Source organism: Hylobates moloch, unplaced genomic scaffold (genome assembly GCF_009828535.3).
Source record: "Hylobates moloch isolate HMO894 unplaced genomic scaffold, HMol_V3 SCAFFOLD_13, whole genome shotgun sequence".
Taxonomy (NCBI): domain Eukaryota; kingdom Metazoa; phylum Chordata; class Mammalia; order Primates; family Hylobatidae; genus Hylobates; species Hylobates moloch.
In genome coordinates, this window is record NW_026652288.1 from 11,340,897 (window position 1) to 11,357,827 (window position 16,931).

Genomic DNA, 16,931 nt, shown 5'->3' on the forward strand with positions numbered 1-16,931 from the left:
CATCCATCTGAACCTGTTTCCATAGCAGTAACACCAGGGGAAAATACTCATCCAGCCATGTTCTCTTGAGGATTAAACAAAGTGCGGAATCCAAAAGCGCTTAGTGAATTACAGTGAAATGTATTTAAGCCTATTTCTCAATTGCAAGCAAGATTTTGTAGAATGTGGACTTTTGTATGTGGAGGAACTTGAAACAGTGCCATTCTCCACAGAACAGATATGGATCAGGATTTGTGAATGCAAAAAGCTTCCATTTTCTAATGCCATGAAATGTGAATGTTTTATGTCTTTCAGGAACGGATATAAATTTCTCTACTGTTCTGCCCGTGCCATCGGGATGGCGGACATGACGCGGGGCTACCTGCACTGGGTCAACGAGAGGGGCACGGTGCTGCCCCAGGGGCCCCTGCTGCTGAGTCCCAGCAGCCTCTTCTCTGCCCTGCACAGGTACCGGGCCTGCTCCCTACACCTACATCTGTGGGCCTGTTCAGACGCTCTCTCTGCCTAACTGCAATTTTTGTAAGAATAGCCTCCTCACTGGTCTTCTGCAGCCAATATCCATGCTCCATAGCAGGCACCAGAAAAAACGTTCGAAACGCAGGTCTACACCTGCACTGGCTCCTCAAGGCTTTCAGGCCAAGTCCAGACTTCGGAGCTTGGCGCTTGGTGGCTCCTTGTGGCCTGCGCCTCCCCTCCTCTCCAGGCGTGAATGTCATTGGCGTGATTCCGCCTGAATTTGAAGGCCAGGTGAACTGTTTGCTGCTGCTAATCATGCAAACAGTGGAAGAATCTAGATGGGCCCCAAATGCTGTGTTGATTCTTGTGTATTTTCCTTTAGCTCTGTAGGTACCTTTTCCATCACGGCGTTGTTTTGTGTGAGCAGTAGCTTTTTTCCTGTAGTAAAAGATCTCAAATTGAGACATGCACATTCTAGGGGAGAAAAGTCAGGCACAACCTAGTGTATTTCAAGTCCTCAGAGCTATCATAACAGCATTGATCCCAATAGAAATCCTAATATTTTAATGAAATTGTGTGCCTAAGCTATGCTGACAATTTGCAACAAGCCATTCATCAGCCTGTGTTAAGTAGTAAGGCTTTGCTAGGCCAAGCAAAAAGTCAACATCGTTACTCTGACTCCTAACACTAACTGTACATTTAAAGTGATCCTTTTCATTTCCTTATTTAAATATCATTGTCCAAGGTGTATTGCTTTTTCCCTGGGAGGAATTATTTTAAAAACCCTCAATCTCATAGTTGGTATGTCCTCTTGGAAGGCCAAGGTGCACCTGTGGCAAATGGCCACCAGCCTGGTCCTTCCCAGGGCTGCCCTCAAGCCAAAGCCATTCCATGTGCTAGCTGTCCTGTGGAGTTCTCTAGAATTGCTAGTGAAGTCTGCCCTAATACAAATGACCTTCCTTTTTTTTTTTTTTTTAATTTTACTTTAAGTTATGGGATACATGTGCAGAACGTGCAGGTTTTTTACATAGGTATACATGTGCCATAGTGGTTTGCTGCACCTATCAGCCCATCATCCAGGTTTTAAGCCCCGCATGCATTAGGTATTTGTCCTAATGCTCTCCCTCCCCTTCCCACCCAACCCCCTGACTGGCCCTGTTGTGTGATGTTCCCCTCCCTGTGTCCATGTGTTCTCATTGTTCAACTCCCACTTATGAGTGAGAACATGCAGTGTTTGGTTTTCTGTTCCTCCGTTAGTTTGCTGAGAATGATGGCTTCCAGCTTCATCCATGTCCCTGCAAAGGACATGAGCTCATTCTTTTTTATGGCTGCATAGTATTCCGTGGTGTATATGTGCCACATTTTCTTTATCCAGTCTATCATTGATGAGCACACAAGTGACTTTCCTTAGCACAGCTCTTTAACTGGGTACAGTTCTGATTTTACCACTAGGTTTTGAATTAGGATGAAGGAGGGGAATGTAGTGGGTGGATATGCGTGTGGTGCAGTCGGCAAAAACAAGCCCTCAGCACAGGATGGTGATCACTTAGCCTTTGTCAGGAGTGCTGCGAGTGTCTTTTCCCAGTTCATAGCTTTTAATGAAAATAAACTTAGTTTTATGTCATTGAATGTATTGTTTCCTCTGTAGTTGTGCTTTTTGTGTATTACCAAAGTCTTCTCTGACCTGTGGGCATGAAGACAGTCCTCCTGGATTTTATCTGAAGATGTTGCTTTCACATTTAGGTCTATAGTCCACTAAGAATGGATTTATTTAGGTGGAATGAAGTAGGGGTGCAATTTAATTTTTTTTTTCCCATATGGATATTCATTTGTCCTCGCACCACGTGCTAAAAAGACTGCCCTGGCTGGGCACAGTGGCTCATGCCTGTAATCCCAGCACTTTGGGAGGCCGAGGCAGGTGGATTACGAAGTCAGGAGATTGAGACCATCGTGGCTAACACGGTGAAACCCATCTCTACTAAAAATACAAAAAATTAGCCGGGCGTGGTGGCGGGCGCCTGTAGTCCCAGCTACTCGGGAGGCTGAGGCAGGAGAATGGCGTGAACCCGGGAGGCGGAGCTTGCAGTGAGCCGAGATTGCGCCACCACACTCCAGCCTTGGCGACGAGCGAGACTCTGTCTCAAAAAAAACAAAAAAACAACAAAAAAAACAACTGCCCTGTCGTTGCTGCTCCGAGATGCCACTGTGGTCATAAAGCAAGTATCTGTGAACGTGTGGTTCTGTTTTGGGGCTTTCTGTTTTGTTCCACTGGCAAAGGCCTGGACGAATCGGCCAAAGCCATAGTGTCCCAGCTCCCACAGCTGCAGAAGCTCCTCATCTTCCCAGCATCGGAAGTGCTAGGCCTGGCTTTTGCTCGTTTTCGTAGCTTCTAGACTCAAATTTCATCAAAACACCCAAGACTCTGTTATGAGTTTGATTGAAATTGCAGCAAATCTGTAGAGCAATTTAGGAAGAATTAATATCTCAAAATTATATTGGATCTTCCAATTCAAGAGTATAGTCTATTCTTCATTTGTTTAGGTCCTTCCTAATATATTTCAGTAAAGTTTTATAATTTTAGCTTTAAAGGTCTGGCACATCTTCTGTTAGATTTATTTCTAGACATTTTATATTTTAAAATTTGATTTAAAATACCATTTACACAGTTACCTTTTCTGCTTGTTTCTGATGCATGAAAATGATGTGATTAATTTTTGTACTTTTTTTTTGCACATTGACTTGTTAACCTTATTTAGAGTCTTTTTAATTCTGGTAATTCATGTGTAGGTTCATCTTTTTAATGTGCATATTTGTTTTTTGTGATGACAATTTTTTCCCCTAATTCTTTCTAATACGTATAACTTTTATTTATTTTTCTTATGTTATTGCATTTGATAAGACAGGCAGTACAGCAGTGAATTGCCATGAAGATACAGACCACCCTTATTTCACTGTTAATAAGATGTTCACTGTAGGTTTTTTAGTATTCCCTTCTATTCCTGGTTGGAGTTCTCATCTGGATTAGATGTTAAATTGTATCAAATCTTCTTTTTAAATTTAAATATTTTTAAAAATGAATTTTAAGTTGGGAGGTAACTGGTATCAAATACCCTTTTTGTATCTATTGAGATGATCATGTTTTTCTCTTTTAACCTGATAATGTGTTATATTGATTTTAAATATTAAATTGCTATTTCATTCCTGGAATAAACCCAGCTTTTATACATTGCTACAATTTGCATACACACACACACACACACACACACACACACACACACACACGTATATATATATTTTAGAATTTTTGCACTTACATTCACAAATTAGATTGGTTCACACTTTGCCCATACTTTTCTTCTTTAGGTTTTGTTTTTAAGGTTATGCTAGCCTCATGGAATTAATTTGGAGATATTCCTTTTTGTTTTTATGCTCTGTCATTCTTTGTTCCCTGGATGACCAGGATAACTCTTGGTGAAATGGCTCGTCCTTGGTGTTTCTTTGTAGAAAGACTTGAAAGTATGGGTTTACTTTCCATCTCGTGCTTTTCTGGGATGTCTCAGCTGCCTGACACACACTAAACTTTTGAAGATTTGAGTTTTCTTAATGTTGTGTCAGCTTTGTCAGCTAAAAACAGTTTGATGCTAAAGGAAGCTTAGCCTCTCATGTTAATCTCTTATTTATTTGTTTAACAGAGAAGTGATTGAAAAGAAGCCAGAAAAGTTTAAAGTCCAGTGTTTGACAGACATCAAAAACCTGTTTTTCCCCAACACAGAACCCTTTTATGCTGCTTTTGGAAACCGACCGGCTGTAAGTAGTAGATTGGGTATAGGAGAACCCTTGAAATGACTGCCTTTTCTGGTTGCTGTCATCTGAAAGCCCTATCCGAGAACCATATGTAGAGTCAGATTCTCATCCTAGAAGCAGTAGCCTGGTGAAGAGCCACTTGCCCACATCTAAAGGCAAGGGAATTACAAATTATCTTATGGCCTCCAGGGTTCTTTGAAAGTTGGCAGGTGGGTCAAAGCTTGAGATGTGGGACTTAGAACTCCAAATTTCAAATTACTCATTAAAGCAGTAAAGCAAGAACATTTAATCGGATTAGGTTCTTTCTACCAGAAGGGAACCGCAAAATTAGTCCTAACCATAATGGCGAATTCAGCATCTCACGTTTTAAGTGTCTAGTGTTGTCTCATATCATGAAAGAAGCGCTTTGAGATTTTGCATGTATTGCCCACATTTATTGGAAAACTAAGTGTTCTAGAGAATGTTGTTTGGTACTAACTGCTCCATCAGAAAGTCCTACTTTTGAAAGTTATGAGAGATTTTCATGAAGTAGGAATATGGGTCAAAGAATAACCTGAAGGAATGTTAGAATTGCGGGGACGTGATAGGTTGTCTTTTCTTTAACTCAGTCCTTGAACAGATGAGGGAATTGAGGCCCAGAGAGCAAAACTAATTGAATAGTTTCCCATCAAAGGATATTCTTTCACTGCACCACTTTGAGGTAGAGCTCTGGTTAATGAAAATTTGATATTTCATCAAATCAGAAATACCATGGACTTGTTTTTACAATGAACTCTTTTTTCTAATGAACACTTTAAATCACCTTTACCAAATACAGGATGTGTATTCATACAAGCAAGTAGGAGTGTCTTTGAATAGAATATTTACCGTCAACCCCAAAGGAGAGCTGGTACAGGAACATGCAAAGACCAACATCTCTTCGTGAGTATTGTACACATTTTATGTGATTATTATATCAGTACTATTATCTTAAAATGGCGCTTCCCAGTTTGTGGTGTACCTTTTCCCCTTTGCTGCCTGTATGTTAATCTTTAAATCTTATAATGAAAAAATGTATTTTAACTCCTCGTATTTTGTCCAAAACATAATTTTTAGACAACTGGAATTAAATCAGATCCCTTCTGGGTCTAAAATTTAAACTCATGGTTAGAGTCTGCTGCAGAATGGAATTGAATGAATTTGAAAACTAGTAGTTTAGATTTGCCAAGTTAGGTTTGAAAGCCTAGCATGTGAATGAGAAATATAACCAAACTGAAATATGTGAAGCTATATTTAAAGTTGAGGAACTGTATATCTCTTCACATACCAAATGTTTCTTACCAGAGACATTGCTGTGTAATTGTTAAGAGTTCCCTTCATATTTTTGGTCAAAGCCCAGTTTTCCTGAGTCGGTGGGCTAAATGGGATTACTCTTTCTAACGAGGCATCCTTGTGTGCTTAGACTCACTCTTGACTTTATCCTGCCCCCTTGGGTTCCTAACTTATTAGGATGGAGAGCATTTCCTCATTCCATGTTGTTGGGAGGTTGGCCCACTGGGTGACATCAGCCCAGGCCGACCCTTGCCTTCCTGCCTTGTCCATTTCAGAGACTACACCTCTTCCAGTCTGGTCTGTGCAGACCTGGAAAAGAGCCTCTGGCAGGCCAGGCACGGTGGCTCATGCCTGTAATCCCAGCACTTTGGGAGGCCGAGATGAGCGGATCACCTGAGGTCAGGAGTTCGAGACCAGCCTGACTAACATGGAGAAACCCTGTCTCTCCTAAAAATAGAAAAATTAGCCGGGTGTGGTGGTGCATGCCTGTAATCCCAGCTACTCAGGAGGCTGAGGCAGGAGAATCACTTGAACCCGGGAGGCAGAGGTTGCTGTGAGCTGAGATCGTGCCATTGCACTCCAGCCTGGGCGACAGAGCTAGACTCTGTCTCAAAAAACAAAAGAGCCTCTGGCCTTAGTGGCCCCAGAGAGCCCGAGGGGTTCCTCTTTATCTGGAGGAGTTAGACTGGGGGAGTTTAGTTCTAGGAGATTCCTATGGATTGGTTTTCTCCATGTAGCTCCTGTGGTTTTAGATAGAGAGATAAGTTCCCTCTAGGGCAGATTTTTACTTTCAACATGGTCCTTATACCGGTTGAATTCTAATTGAGTGTCAGTAGGGCAGTTCTAGGCTAACAGGAGTCCTGGGGCTGCCCCACAAGACTCCTCTCACCCTGCAGTCATGCCAGTACCCAAGCAGTCCTCAAGGTTTGTTCAGAGAGAGGGGAGGATGGAGCCAAGGCCCTGTTCCCTCCTGCAGAAGATGAGGCAGTGCCAGGCTGCTTCTTGATTGGCAGAAAAACAGCAGGAACTTGATTCCTTTCTTAACCCTTCCTTGCGGTTTCTGCCCCCTCCACTGTTCTAAGTGGCTGACTGTGACAATGTCTTGTTCCCTCTCCCCTCTCATTCCCCAGGCTGGAGAGGACCTAGTGGGTTTCTATTTAGGATCTGTGTTATAGTCTGTTTTCATGCTGTTAATAAAGACATGGACCCAAGGCTGGGTAATTAATCTAGGAAAAAGGATTTAGGCCAGGCGCGATGGCTCATGCCTGTAATCCCAGCACTTTGGGAGGCCGAGGCGGGGGAGTTCAAGACCAGCCTGACCAACATGGTGAAACCCCGTCTCTACTAGAAATGCAAAAAAAAAAAAAATTAGCCGCTTGCACCTGTAATCCGAGCTACTTGGGAGGCTAAGGCAGAAGAATCACTTGAACCCGGGAGGTGGAGGTTGCAGTGAGCCAAGATCACGCCACTGCCCTCCAGCTTGAGTGACAGAGTGAGACTCCATCTGAAAAAAAAAAAGGGGAGGCCTCACGATCATGGTCAAAGGAGGCAAGGAGGATCAGGTCATGTCTTGCATGGATGGCAGCAGGCAGAAAGAGAGCTTGTGCAGGGAAACTCCCCCTTATAAAACCATCAGCTCTCATGCAACATATTCACTATCACGGGAACAGCATGAGAAAGACCTGCCTCCATGATTCAGTTAACTTCCACTGAGTCCCTCCCACAACATGTGGGAATTCAAGATGAGATTTGGGTGGGGACACAGCCAAACCATATCAGGATCAAAAAGAACTTTCAACCAATGAGACACTGTCCAGGAATGGGAAAGTGGCGGTCTTGCCATGAGGTGCATGGAAGGAGGGACTCCAGCATCTGAGAGGGTTTGGCTAGGTGGCCTCTGCGGTCATTGCATTGACTGAGGCTCTAGGGTTAAAATGCACACCTCGCCCATGGCTTGGCCTAGGGTGGAGCTCTGCAGACTTTACTCACTGCCAGGGGATATTGTCATTTTACACCTGGACTGGAGGCGGGGTTGTTCCTGTGAGAGAGTAAATCTCCTCCCCTAGGAAGCTCACATTTCTCTGGCACTGAACTTGGTGTAGCTATTTCTGAGCCAAGTAGATGCTTGTCATTCAGAACTGGGACAGTCATCTGAAATGTCTTCAGATGGCTGGGGCCACAGAGCGGGAGCAGCTCAGTTCTTTCTCCCTTTCGTTTGTGAGTGTCTGTGCGTAAGCTCTGCCCGCTCGGGAGGAGCACTGTGTGTGGAGGTCGGCCTGGGGGAGGCGTGCAGATGCAACTCGGCCTGGCCGCTCAGGGAGTGTGAGAGTGGGTTTGGTTCCAGTGCTCACCGCAGTCTTGTAGTCAAGCCTGCAGGGAGGGGCCCCGCTGCCACAGCCACAAACGTCAGACAAATAAGCCTTAAAGCTGGGAGGTATTTTAAAAATCTGTCTGTTTGCTTGAATCTCGAGGAAAGACATCACTCTTGGTTTTGTATTAGGAGACATCATTTTCCCATTTGATGGAAGCACACCGTTTCTCATGAGTCCTTTGGAGGGCCTTTATTAAATATACACACTCGGCCTCATTTAATACATTATTTTATACCTCAGAACATGCACACTTCTGGAGTCTGGATTTTGAAAGTTCCTTTAGGTTCTTAGCAATTTGGAACTAGACAGGGATCAGTGACTGTCAAGGAGGAATCTGGGGGTGGCTGGCAGAGGGCTGGGTGTGCCAGAATCTCAGTTTGGAGGTGCCTGGAGGTCTGAACATGCATATTCAATACAGCAACTTTCTTTTCGTAGTATAAGCCACAGAAACTAACATGCAGCATATTTTTGGGCATGCAAATAAAAGAGAGCAAGAGAACATTGCAGGAAGCATTGGGAAACCCTGCTCTAATTCAGCTCCACACACTGTAAAGACGAAGGGCTCCGAGAGGGCAAGACAATTGTCCAAGGTTACAGCAAGCAGGAGAGCCTAGGTCTGTTGACCATCATGCCAACCAGGACATTTTTCTCTAAGACGTGTTGATAATTTGTCGTTTAGATGGATTTGAGCACCCAGTATACATTATTTTAATGTTGCATATGTTATTTTATTTAATTATCCTTAAAACTGTGGCATAGTTTTTATTTTCCTCCCTTTACAGTGGAGGAAATTGGCTTAGAGAGGTTATGCCATTTGCCCATGATCACGCAGCTAGTAAACGGCAGAGCTGAACATCAAATTAATGTCTCTTTAACCCCAGGACCCAGCTCCTTTTCACTATGCAATGAAGCAGTCTCTGTCTGGTGCTCCAAAGATGTGCCTTGTCTGTGATTCTTCCCCCGATGTCCCATATGTGACCCCTGCAGCAGGCGCTATCCCATGGCCATGCCGACTTCCTCCTGCCATCTTTTGCTTGGCTGTATCCCCTTTACCTGTCCTTCAAGTGAAGTCAGGTCCCACCCACCTCTTCCCCAGAGCCTTCTGTGATGCCTCGTTTGCATACTCTTCATTTTTATCTCTCATTTTCAATTAATCGATAACAAATTATTCTAGAATGACTTCAGTCATGTCAATAAGTAGGCGGTCCACTCCTTGAGGTTGTAGATCTCTCTTGACTTCTACGTGCAGCCCTGGGTGCATAGCTGGTGTCGCTCAGTGGCAGTGACAATGTCCCTTTCCTTCCAGGTATGTGAGACTCTGTGAAGTAGTCGACCACGTTTTCCCATTGCTGAAAAGAAGCCATTCTTCAGACTTTCCCTGTTCGGATACCTTCAGTAACTTCACCTTTTGGAGAGAGCCACTGCCACCTTTTGAAAACCAGGACATTCATTCTGCCTCAGCGTAAAATGTCCCAAGCAGCCTCTTGCCAAGCAGTGCAGAGCCTGGTTGTCACCCATTAAAGGATAGGTCTCCTTGGAGTGCACAGCTCCACCTGGGAGCCTGGCGCGTCGTCATTGGCCTGACAGCAGAGAGAATTGAGAAGCATTTCTCCCCTGCCCCACCCCGGGGCTGACATTTCTAAGCAAGATAGGAAGGGAGCACTTTCTAGGCGAGGAGTTGGGCGCATTTGTACCGTGAAAAGCATTCCTCAGTTGTGGCTTAATGCCAGTTACGACGGTGCCTTTCCGGCCTGCTCCAGCAAGTAGCTATTGGTTCACGTGCAGTTTGGGGCTGTGAAACCTAGGCAGAAGGTGGCTGGCTGAGGGCTGTCCCCGCCTAGGACAGGGTCAGTCGAGGATTGCCAGATGTGCACGTTTTTTGGCAAAGTAGGGGACACATTTCCATTATAGCAATGTTAGTGCCACCACCTTCTGAACACAGTGGGGAGGGCTGTGAAGGCTCTGTGACCTGGATCTGAGGTCTCTGATAGAAATCTGGATGTCACCGGGTCCAGGCCTGGCCTCAGACTTGGCCTTGTGGATGGGCCCCTTACAGTATTTGCTGACTAGTCTCATTTTTAGGTGATAAGTTTTTCTTTAATTCCTTTGGTTAAAGATAGTCTATTTCATTGGCATATTTCCCCCCAGTTTTTGTGGCTCAAGGCTGGACTATTTATGCCTTAATGTATCTATGGCAGACATTTTATTTAGAATGCACTTTATCTAGCTCATGGTAACTTTGCAACGCCTTAGATTAAAATGATAGTAAATATTACTAAGGCAGTATTTTGAATGAGTTTGACACTGCCGGCTTCCTTCCATCCAGCAAGGTGGTGCTGACAATGTGGACTTGAGCGCATTTATGCCAAATGATAATGATATTGACTTCTATTGGGAGCTCTCCAAAGAAACTGGTTGGTTTTAAGAAAATAGTTTCAAGAAGTTAAACTATATTCCTTTAGATATTATTTATTGTTTTACTCTGATTAGGTTACTGTGATAGGCATTTTAGTCATATTCTTTCTATACCACTGTCATTAATATATTAAAAAGATATATGTGTTAGACTATCCAAAGGGCCTTATTCTCTCTTTCTCATAGACTGACCTTCTTTTGGAATTTATGAGTCATTTATTTTCCTTCGCTTTTTCCACTCAAATTAAGGGCAAGTGAAAAAGTAATAATTTGAGTGGCATTCGTTAAGCCGACAGAATGTGATTCTTTCACTTGTTTATTATACTGGCTCGTGGACAGAACAATTTGAAAAGTGAAAGAATTATTTTGGTAAAAGATTTTGCTTTACTTTTCGAAGCATTATTTTTTTAAAGAGTGTTTTACTCCAATGATTGAAACATTTTCCTATTTAAATTTCATTGTTAGAATCACAGGAGGCAAAAAATGGAACAGTTGAATGAAATTTTACTCTTTCTGTGAAAGAAAATCCACAGAGTTGTTGCCTCCGTTGTAGTTGGTGGGCCCTGTTAGCATTGGATGCCTTTGCCAAATGGTTCATGTGGACACACAAAGGCAAACATAGATCTGCCATTGATTGCAGATTTCTGTAGAAACACGGATGTGCATGTGCAGATTCCCTTTTGGAGGTATTAAAAATAATTAAAAATAGTCCTTCCTGAGGTTGCAGTGAGCCGAGATCGCACTACTGCACTCCAGCCTGGGTGACAGAGTGAAACTCCATGTCCAAAAAAAAAAAACAGTCCTGCCTTAACTAACTCCTCTGCGCTTGTTCACTAGTAACCTAAAGAGGCTATATTCATTCTTTATGCAATGAGGGTATTTTTGATTGAATTTTAACTGTTCTGAACTAAGTATAAGCTCATGGGCCTGCAAAGGTTCACACAGTTTCTCCTTTGCACCCGGGAGGAACTTTGGCTGCGAGAATGGGGGGATGTATCCCTAATGCAGGTTGCATCCGGGCAGCCCTCTGCAGCAGCACACTCTGCAGGCGGAGTTTTCAGAGGATGCAATTTTGGACCCCGAATTTTGATGTACCTTAAACTTCCACATCACTGCACCCTGAAACAGCATGCTTTCCAGAAAATCACACTCTCAGATCTGTGTCAAGTTCAGTGTGAGCCCTGGCAAGGCTGGCATATTAACACCTGCCTTCTGGCTTCTGAAAGTGAGATTGGTATATGGGCTGCACTCACGCATATACGAGTTGGTTTATCTTTGTGTCCATGACTATAACCCAGTGATGCTGAGGTCATGTGCTGGAATGCTGTATTTGGACCACACATTTCAAAGTCGCCCTATGGAAATGAATCCCACTTAGTGACAAGTCATCAAACGTTTGTCACATGTGATGAAGAAAAATATGTATACCTGGCATAGAGAAAAATATATACCTGGTACATTGGAGAAAAATAATTACACTTTCAAAGAGAATTCCCTTTGCAATTTTATGTTTGGCTCACCACTGTAAGCACATTTTATTTACATTTGATCTGTATTTGTATATGCTGGTGCAATGATAAAAATCACTGTAATACTTTATTGTGTTGTACTGGATGCAAAGCTAGAAAATATTGCAATAAATGAGACCGATGAAAGACTTCTCTGAAAATCACGTGTGTGAATTTTAAATAGTTTTTGGTAAGTTACTAAGTTGTTGATTTTCTGGGGTGTGTTATCAAGCATATTCTAAAAAAAACTTCAGGCTATGAATTGTTCACTATTTGGAATAAATGTTTTTCCTGATGTTTTAGATTTAAATAGGTAAAAGACCAACCTTCTCTATGCACTTGGGAGGGACGGGAGGGATGAAGAAAGAGAGGGAGAAGGCTGCACTCGGGATCCCTCCCTGCCCTGGTGGGATGATTTAGGAGTAGGGAGGTTTCAATCAAGTGAATTTCATGAAGTGCCTCCCAGGGCCTGGCCTAGAATTGGTGTTTAGCACATGGGGGTTCCCCAGCCTCACATCTGCTGTCCTCATTTTTTCGACTCTTCTCTGTGGTGAACCCCAGATTCATTTTTCATTTTGAATGAATCAAAATCCTTGACTAGTGCAATCATATAAGCTGAAAACTGTCATAATTCCTATTGATTTTACAAGTCAGCGTGGCTGGAGACTTCCTATTGATTTACCTGCATCAGCCTAAGCGTTTTTGGAATAAATGGAAAAATATTGGCCCCTAAATGCAACATAGCCGGCCAAGATACTAGGCCGCATTCCTAATGAAGCCCAAATCCAAACGGTTCATCTCTAGGTGCCTGTAGAATTAATGCTTTTGTATCTTAAAAAACAAAACCTTCTAATTTTGTTGACCACCACCATGGATTTGTTCCAACTCAGACTTCAGTGTGCGGGCTCTTTTATCTATAAAATAAAAATTCGTCTAGACTATTGTCTTTGGCCTGTGGATTCCCACGTGCTGGCGGAGCTCTGCAGGCAGCTCTCACGTGTGCAGGGGAAACGAGCTCGGGGGCGTGGATTTCCCCAGTGTCTCAGCTGTGATCACTTGAATGTTTAAAAGGCTCTACAGCTTGGTTCTCAAACATTGACACATCAGCACTCTTGCATCGAAAGCCGTGGAAGGTTAACGATGGGGCCATTGACCATCAGCATCGGACCCCAGAGTGCTCTTTCCAGGAAAAGGGAATACACATGGCCCTCCCTACTACAGCCCTAGAACAGGGGAACTGTCCTGGAGGTAAGTTAAGTCGGCACCTTCTTAAAAAATTAAAAAACTGGCTCCTAAAGGCTGGGCGTGGTGGCTCACGCCTGTAATCTCAGCACTTTGGGAGGCCGAGACAGGCGGATCATGAGGCCCAGGAGTTTGAGACCAGCCTGGCCAACATGGTGAAACCCCGTCTCTACTAAAAAAATACAAAAATTAGCTGGGCGTGGTGGCATGTGCCTGTGATCCCAGCTACTCAGGAGGCTGAGGCAGGAGAATCACTTGAACCTGGGAGGTGGAGGTTGCATGAGCTGAGATCACACCACTGCACTCCAGCCTGGGCAATAAGAGTGAAACTCCGTCTCAAAAGCAAAACAAACTGGCTCCTAGAATAGAAACTTGGTGTGGCCTAATCCACTGCTCCTGGAGAGATTTGTCCATCTCCACTCACATTCGTCTGCCTCTGCTCTTTATTACTTAAAGACTATTTTATTATTATTATTTTTTGGGGGAGACAGAGTCTTGCTCTGCCGCCCAGACTGGAGTGCAGTGGTGCGATCATAGCTCACTGTAACGTTGAACTCCTGGGCTCAGGCGATCCCCTGGCTGAGCCTGGCTCAGCTAGGACCACAGGCACATGTTACCACACCTGGCTAATTTCTGACCGCTCCCCTTTGTATTTTATATTTTGTCTTCAGACCTAGTTGGGAGCAGCGCTGTGCCCCATCTCTGCCTTAAACTAAGAGAAAGTGGTGAAAATGCCAGTAGGTTTTCTGCCTTTCTGCTTCCAACCCCTTTTTGAAACTCCTCCTGCATCAAAGGTGGTGATCAGTGTCACTTCTATTGCAAGCCAGGCAGGGAGCTTGGTACCTGAGGGGAAACGAGAACCTGAGCAGACAGAAGCTGACCCTGGAAGTCAACGGGCCCAAATGGCCACCGGGGGGCACAATCGCTTTTGGTTTGGCAGCACAGCCTTTAAAAAAAAAAAAAAAGTCCCCACTTTGACAAAGGCCCCTTCCCGGGTAGTGCTGGCCTTGGAGACCAGCCAGGCTGTGGATCCAGAGGGGGAGTTCCTCAAGGGGACTGTTTTGGTACCAACGTGCCTGCAGTTGGCACAGCCCAAGGTCAACAACACTAACTGGCTGGGCGCTGTCTGGCTGTGTTTGTTTAGGTCTAAAAACCATTTAGATCTGCGGTTCTCAAAGTGTAGTCTTCAGTTCCAGCACTAGGGAACTTGTTAGAAATGCAAATACTTGGGCCGTTACCCTAGACCTGCTGAATCTCACCGTGGGCGTGGGGCCTGGTTATCTGTTTTAAGAAGTCCTTCAGGGGATTCTGCCTCACATACAAGTTGGAGAAGCGGGGTTTAGATGATGCCGTGGAGGCCCTGCATCCTGCTCCCAGGTAGCCTCTTCGGTATTGCTCAGCTCACATCTGACTTTAATTTGGCCTGGCCAGAGCAACACTCACCACCCAGAGCTCACAAAGATCTGCCACAGGAGGGAAGCCGCTGGAAAGATGGTCTTCCCCCGGCCACTCCTGAAAAGGAGCTTGGAAACCCAGTACAGGCGCTCGCTTGAGTCACAAGATGTCGTTGTGATCCTTTGCTGCACGGCTTCCAGCCTGAGACACCTTCCCAGGGATGTGGGCCGGCCCAGGCTGGAAGGGGATTCCAGGCCGTGCAGTGTGAGTGTGTGTGTGTGTGTGTGTGTGTGTGTGTGTGTGTGTGTGTGTGTGTGTGGTGGAGTTTGGAGGGGGTGTGCATGTGAAGGAGCAGGCCTGGGCTGTGCCCAGATTGCTAATGGCTCCCTTCCTCCCCCAAATTGTTGGAGCCTGGAGGTGCCTGTCCTGATGCCAGCAATCTTTTCATTGGTGCAGGAAGTCCATTCAGCCCTGCATTGCTTTTAATGAGTTTTGCAAGCAAGTGGCCTCTTCCTGTGACTCATTCTGCCTTTTGTGCACCGGAGATTGTGGTTTTAAGTTTCACTTTGGAAAGTAACCACCACTTCTGCTGCTTTCTCCCTGTTGGAATCTGAACAAGTTACATTCATTTTGCAACAAAGAAATGTAAATGCAGGAGCCCGCCAGTCATATTTCTGCTCTGATTGTAAAAACATCCTTTTCCGAGATGGTTGACAGAGCCAAGCTAAGAAGAAATGGTTTATATTTTCAAGTAACACATTCATTTGGGAACTCCATATTTCCCGCTCCCCCCACCCACCAAGTTTGCTTTTGTTCTTTGTCTTATTGATTCATACTTCAGGGAGATCCTAAAAAATAAACAGTGCTTGCTGGTTGAGTGAGGCGGTTAACCTCTAATTTATTGAAAGAGACTTCATTCTGGACAAGTTTGTGTTCTTCCTTCATGCAGTACACAGAGGATGACCATAAGGATAATTTCTTGTACAGTAAAATGTTTTTCCTTCAGACCTTCCACACAAATCTGCTTATGGTATCCGAATAGACGAATTTCTTAGGATTAGTGAGTATATGTTAAGTGGACAAATATTATACTATATTTTTCCTCAAATTTAAATAATGTAGGCATATTTAAAATGTTAGTGTTGAACTAAATTTTTTGTATAACTTTATCTAAATATGTACAAACATTAAACAGTAGCTCTTATAGCATTATAAAACCAAAATGCTTTTAAGTACAGATAAAATTATAGTGCTAATCAGCTGGACACGGTGCTTCACGCCTGTAATCCCAGCACTTCGGGAGGCCGAGGTGGGTGGATCACTTGAGATCAGGAGTTTGAGACCAGCCCGGCCAACATGGTGAAACCTTGTCTCTAACAAAAATACAAAAATTAGCCAGACGTGGTGCCACGTGCCTCTAATCCCAGCTATTTGGGAGGCTGAGGCAGGAGAATCGCTTGAACCCAGGAGGCAGAGGTTGCAGTGAGCCAAGATTGCGCCACTGCACTCCAGCCTGGGCAACAGAGTGAGACTGTGTCTCAAAAACAAAAACCAAAACAAAACTACAGCACTAATAAAGTTCAAATTAATATTAGTGGTACATGGTGGAAAGTGCTGATGTATTGAAGCTAGTGAAATGATGTTGGATTTGGGCTTATAATAGATGTATCTGTGCTTTTAGTTTCATTTGTCAACTTGATTCTTCTGACTTGAGCGTAATGGACCACCATTAAAATCATCATTATAACACTGACTTCTGCAAAATGCAGCAGTGGAAAAGTTCTTATTCCGTAGTGACATCTACACTGACTGCCAATGACCTGTTGCAAACTTTGACACCAAGGATGGGATCTCCTTGATCCATTGCCTCACAGGACAAATGTGGCACTGACTTGGATTTGGGGACTTTAAAGTTCAGCCAGACTTCATTGTCCTGGTTTTCTCTTTTTGAAGTGCTGTAAAGCCTTGGTTTGGAGGTTACATGATCATTTTGCTTACTCGAATCCTTGGCACACTTAGGGATGTAAATGGAGCGGTCCTGCACTCTGATCCATCCTTGAGCAAAGGCTCAGCGGTCTCATGGGGGAGGAGAGCTGCTCCTTCCATGAGGAAGAGAGAGGAGCAGGTGAAGAGACCTGCAGGAAGCCACTTCCAGACCTGCATGTGCTCTGCTGCCCTCTAACATCACATGGAGAGGCTGGGTGTCTAAAGGAATGGGTGGGTAATCCTATTTTTAGAGAGCCAAAGCAATTTTACAACTTCTCATAATGGTTTTGCTTGCTCTGGGAGCAAGCTGGTGGATGGGCAGGTGATAACCTTTGCATGGATTTTTGGGGGCCCTGGGATGGGAGGCAGCTTTCTTTGGGGATCAGGGACACTGGTCTGGGTATCTCTCATTCCCACAGGCACCTCCTGTTGCAGGAACTGG

At 44.3% G+C, this 16,931-nt stretch overlaps 1 protein-coding gene across 8 annotated transcripts in view; it reads left to right on the forward strand.

Moving 5' to 3' along the window:
• The window catches only part of LPIN1 (lipin 1), a 101,387-nt gene extending 90,691 nt beyond the window's left edge, over positions 1-10,696 (forward strand). For all 8 annotated transcript variants that reach the window (XM_058426302.1, XM_058426303.1, XM_032172234.2 and 5 more), the window contains 4 exons: positions 295-447; positions 4,149-4,263; positions 5,078-5,181; positions 9,250-10,696. In XM_058426302.1, coding sequence (XP_058282285.1) covers positions 295-447; positions 4,149-4,263; positions 5,078-5,181; positions 9,250-9,409 — 532 coding nt within the window. In that variant the 3' untranslated portion in view covers positions 9,410-10,696. The remainder of the gene's footprint in view (positions 1-294; positions 448-4,148; positions 4,264-5,077; positions 5,182-9,249) is intronic.
• The last annotated feature ends 6,235 nt before the right edge of the window (positions 10,697-16,931 follow it).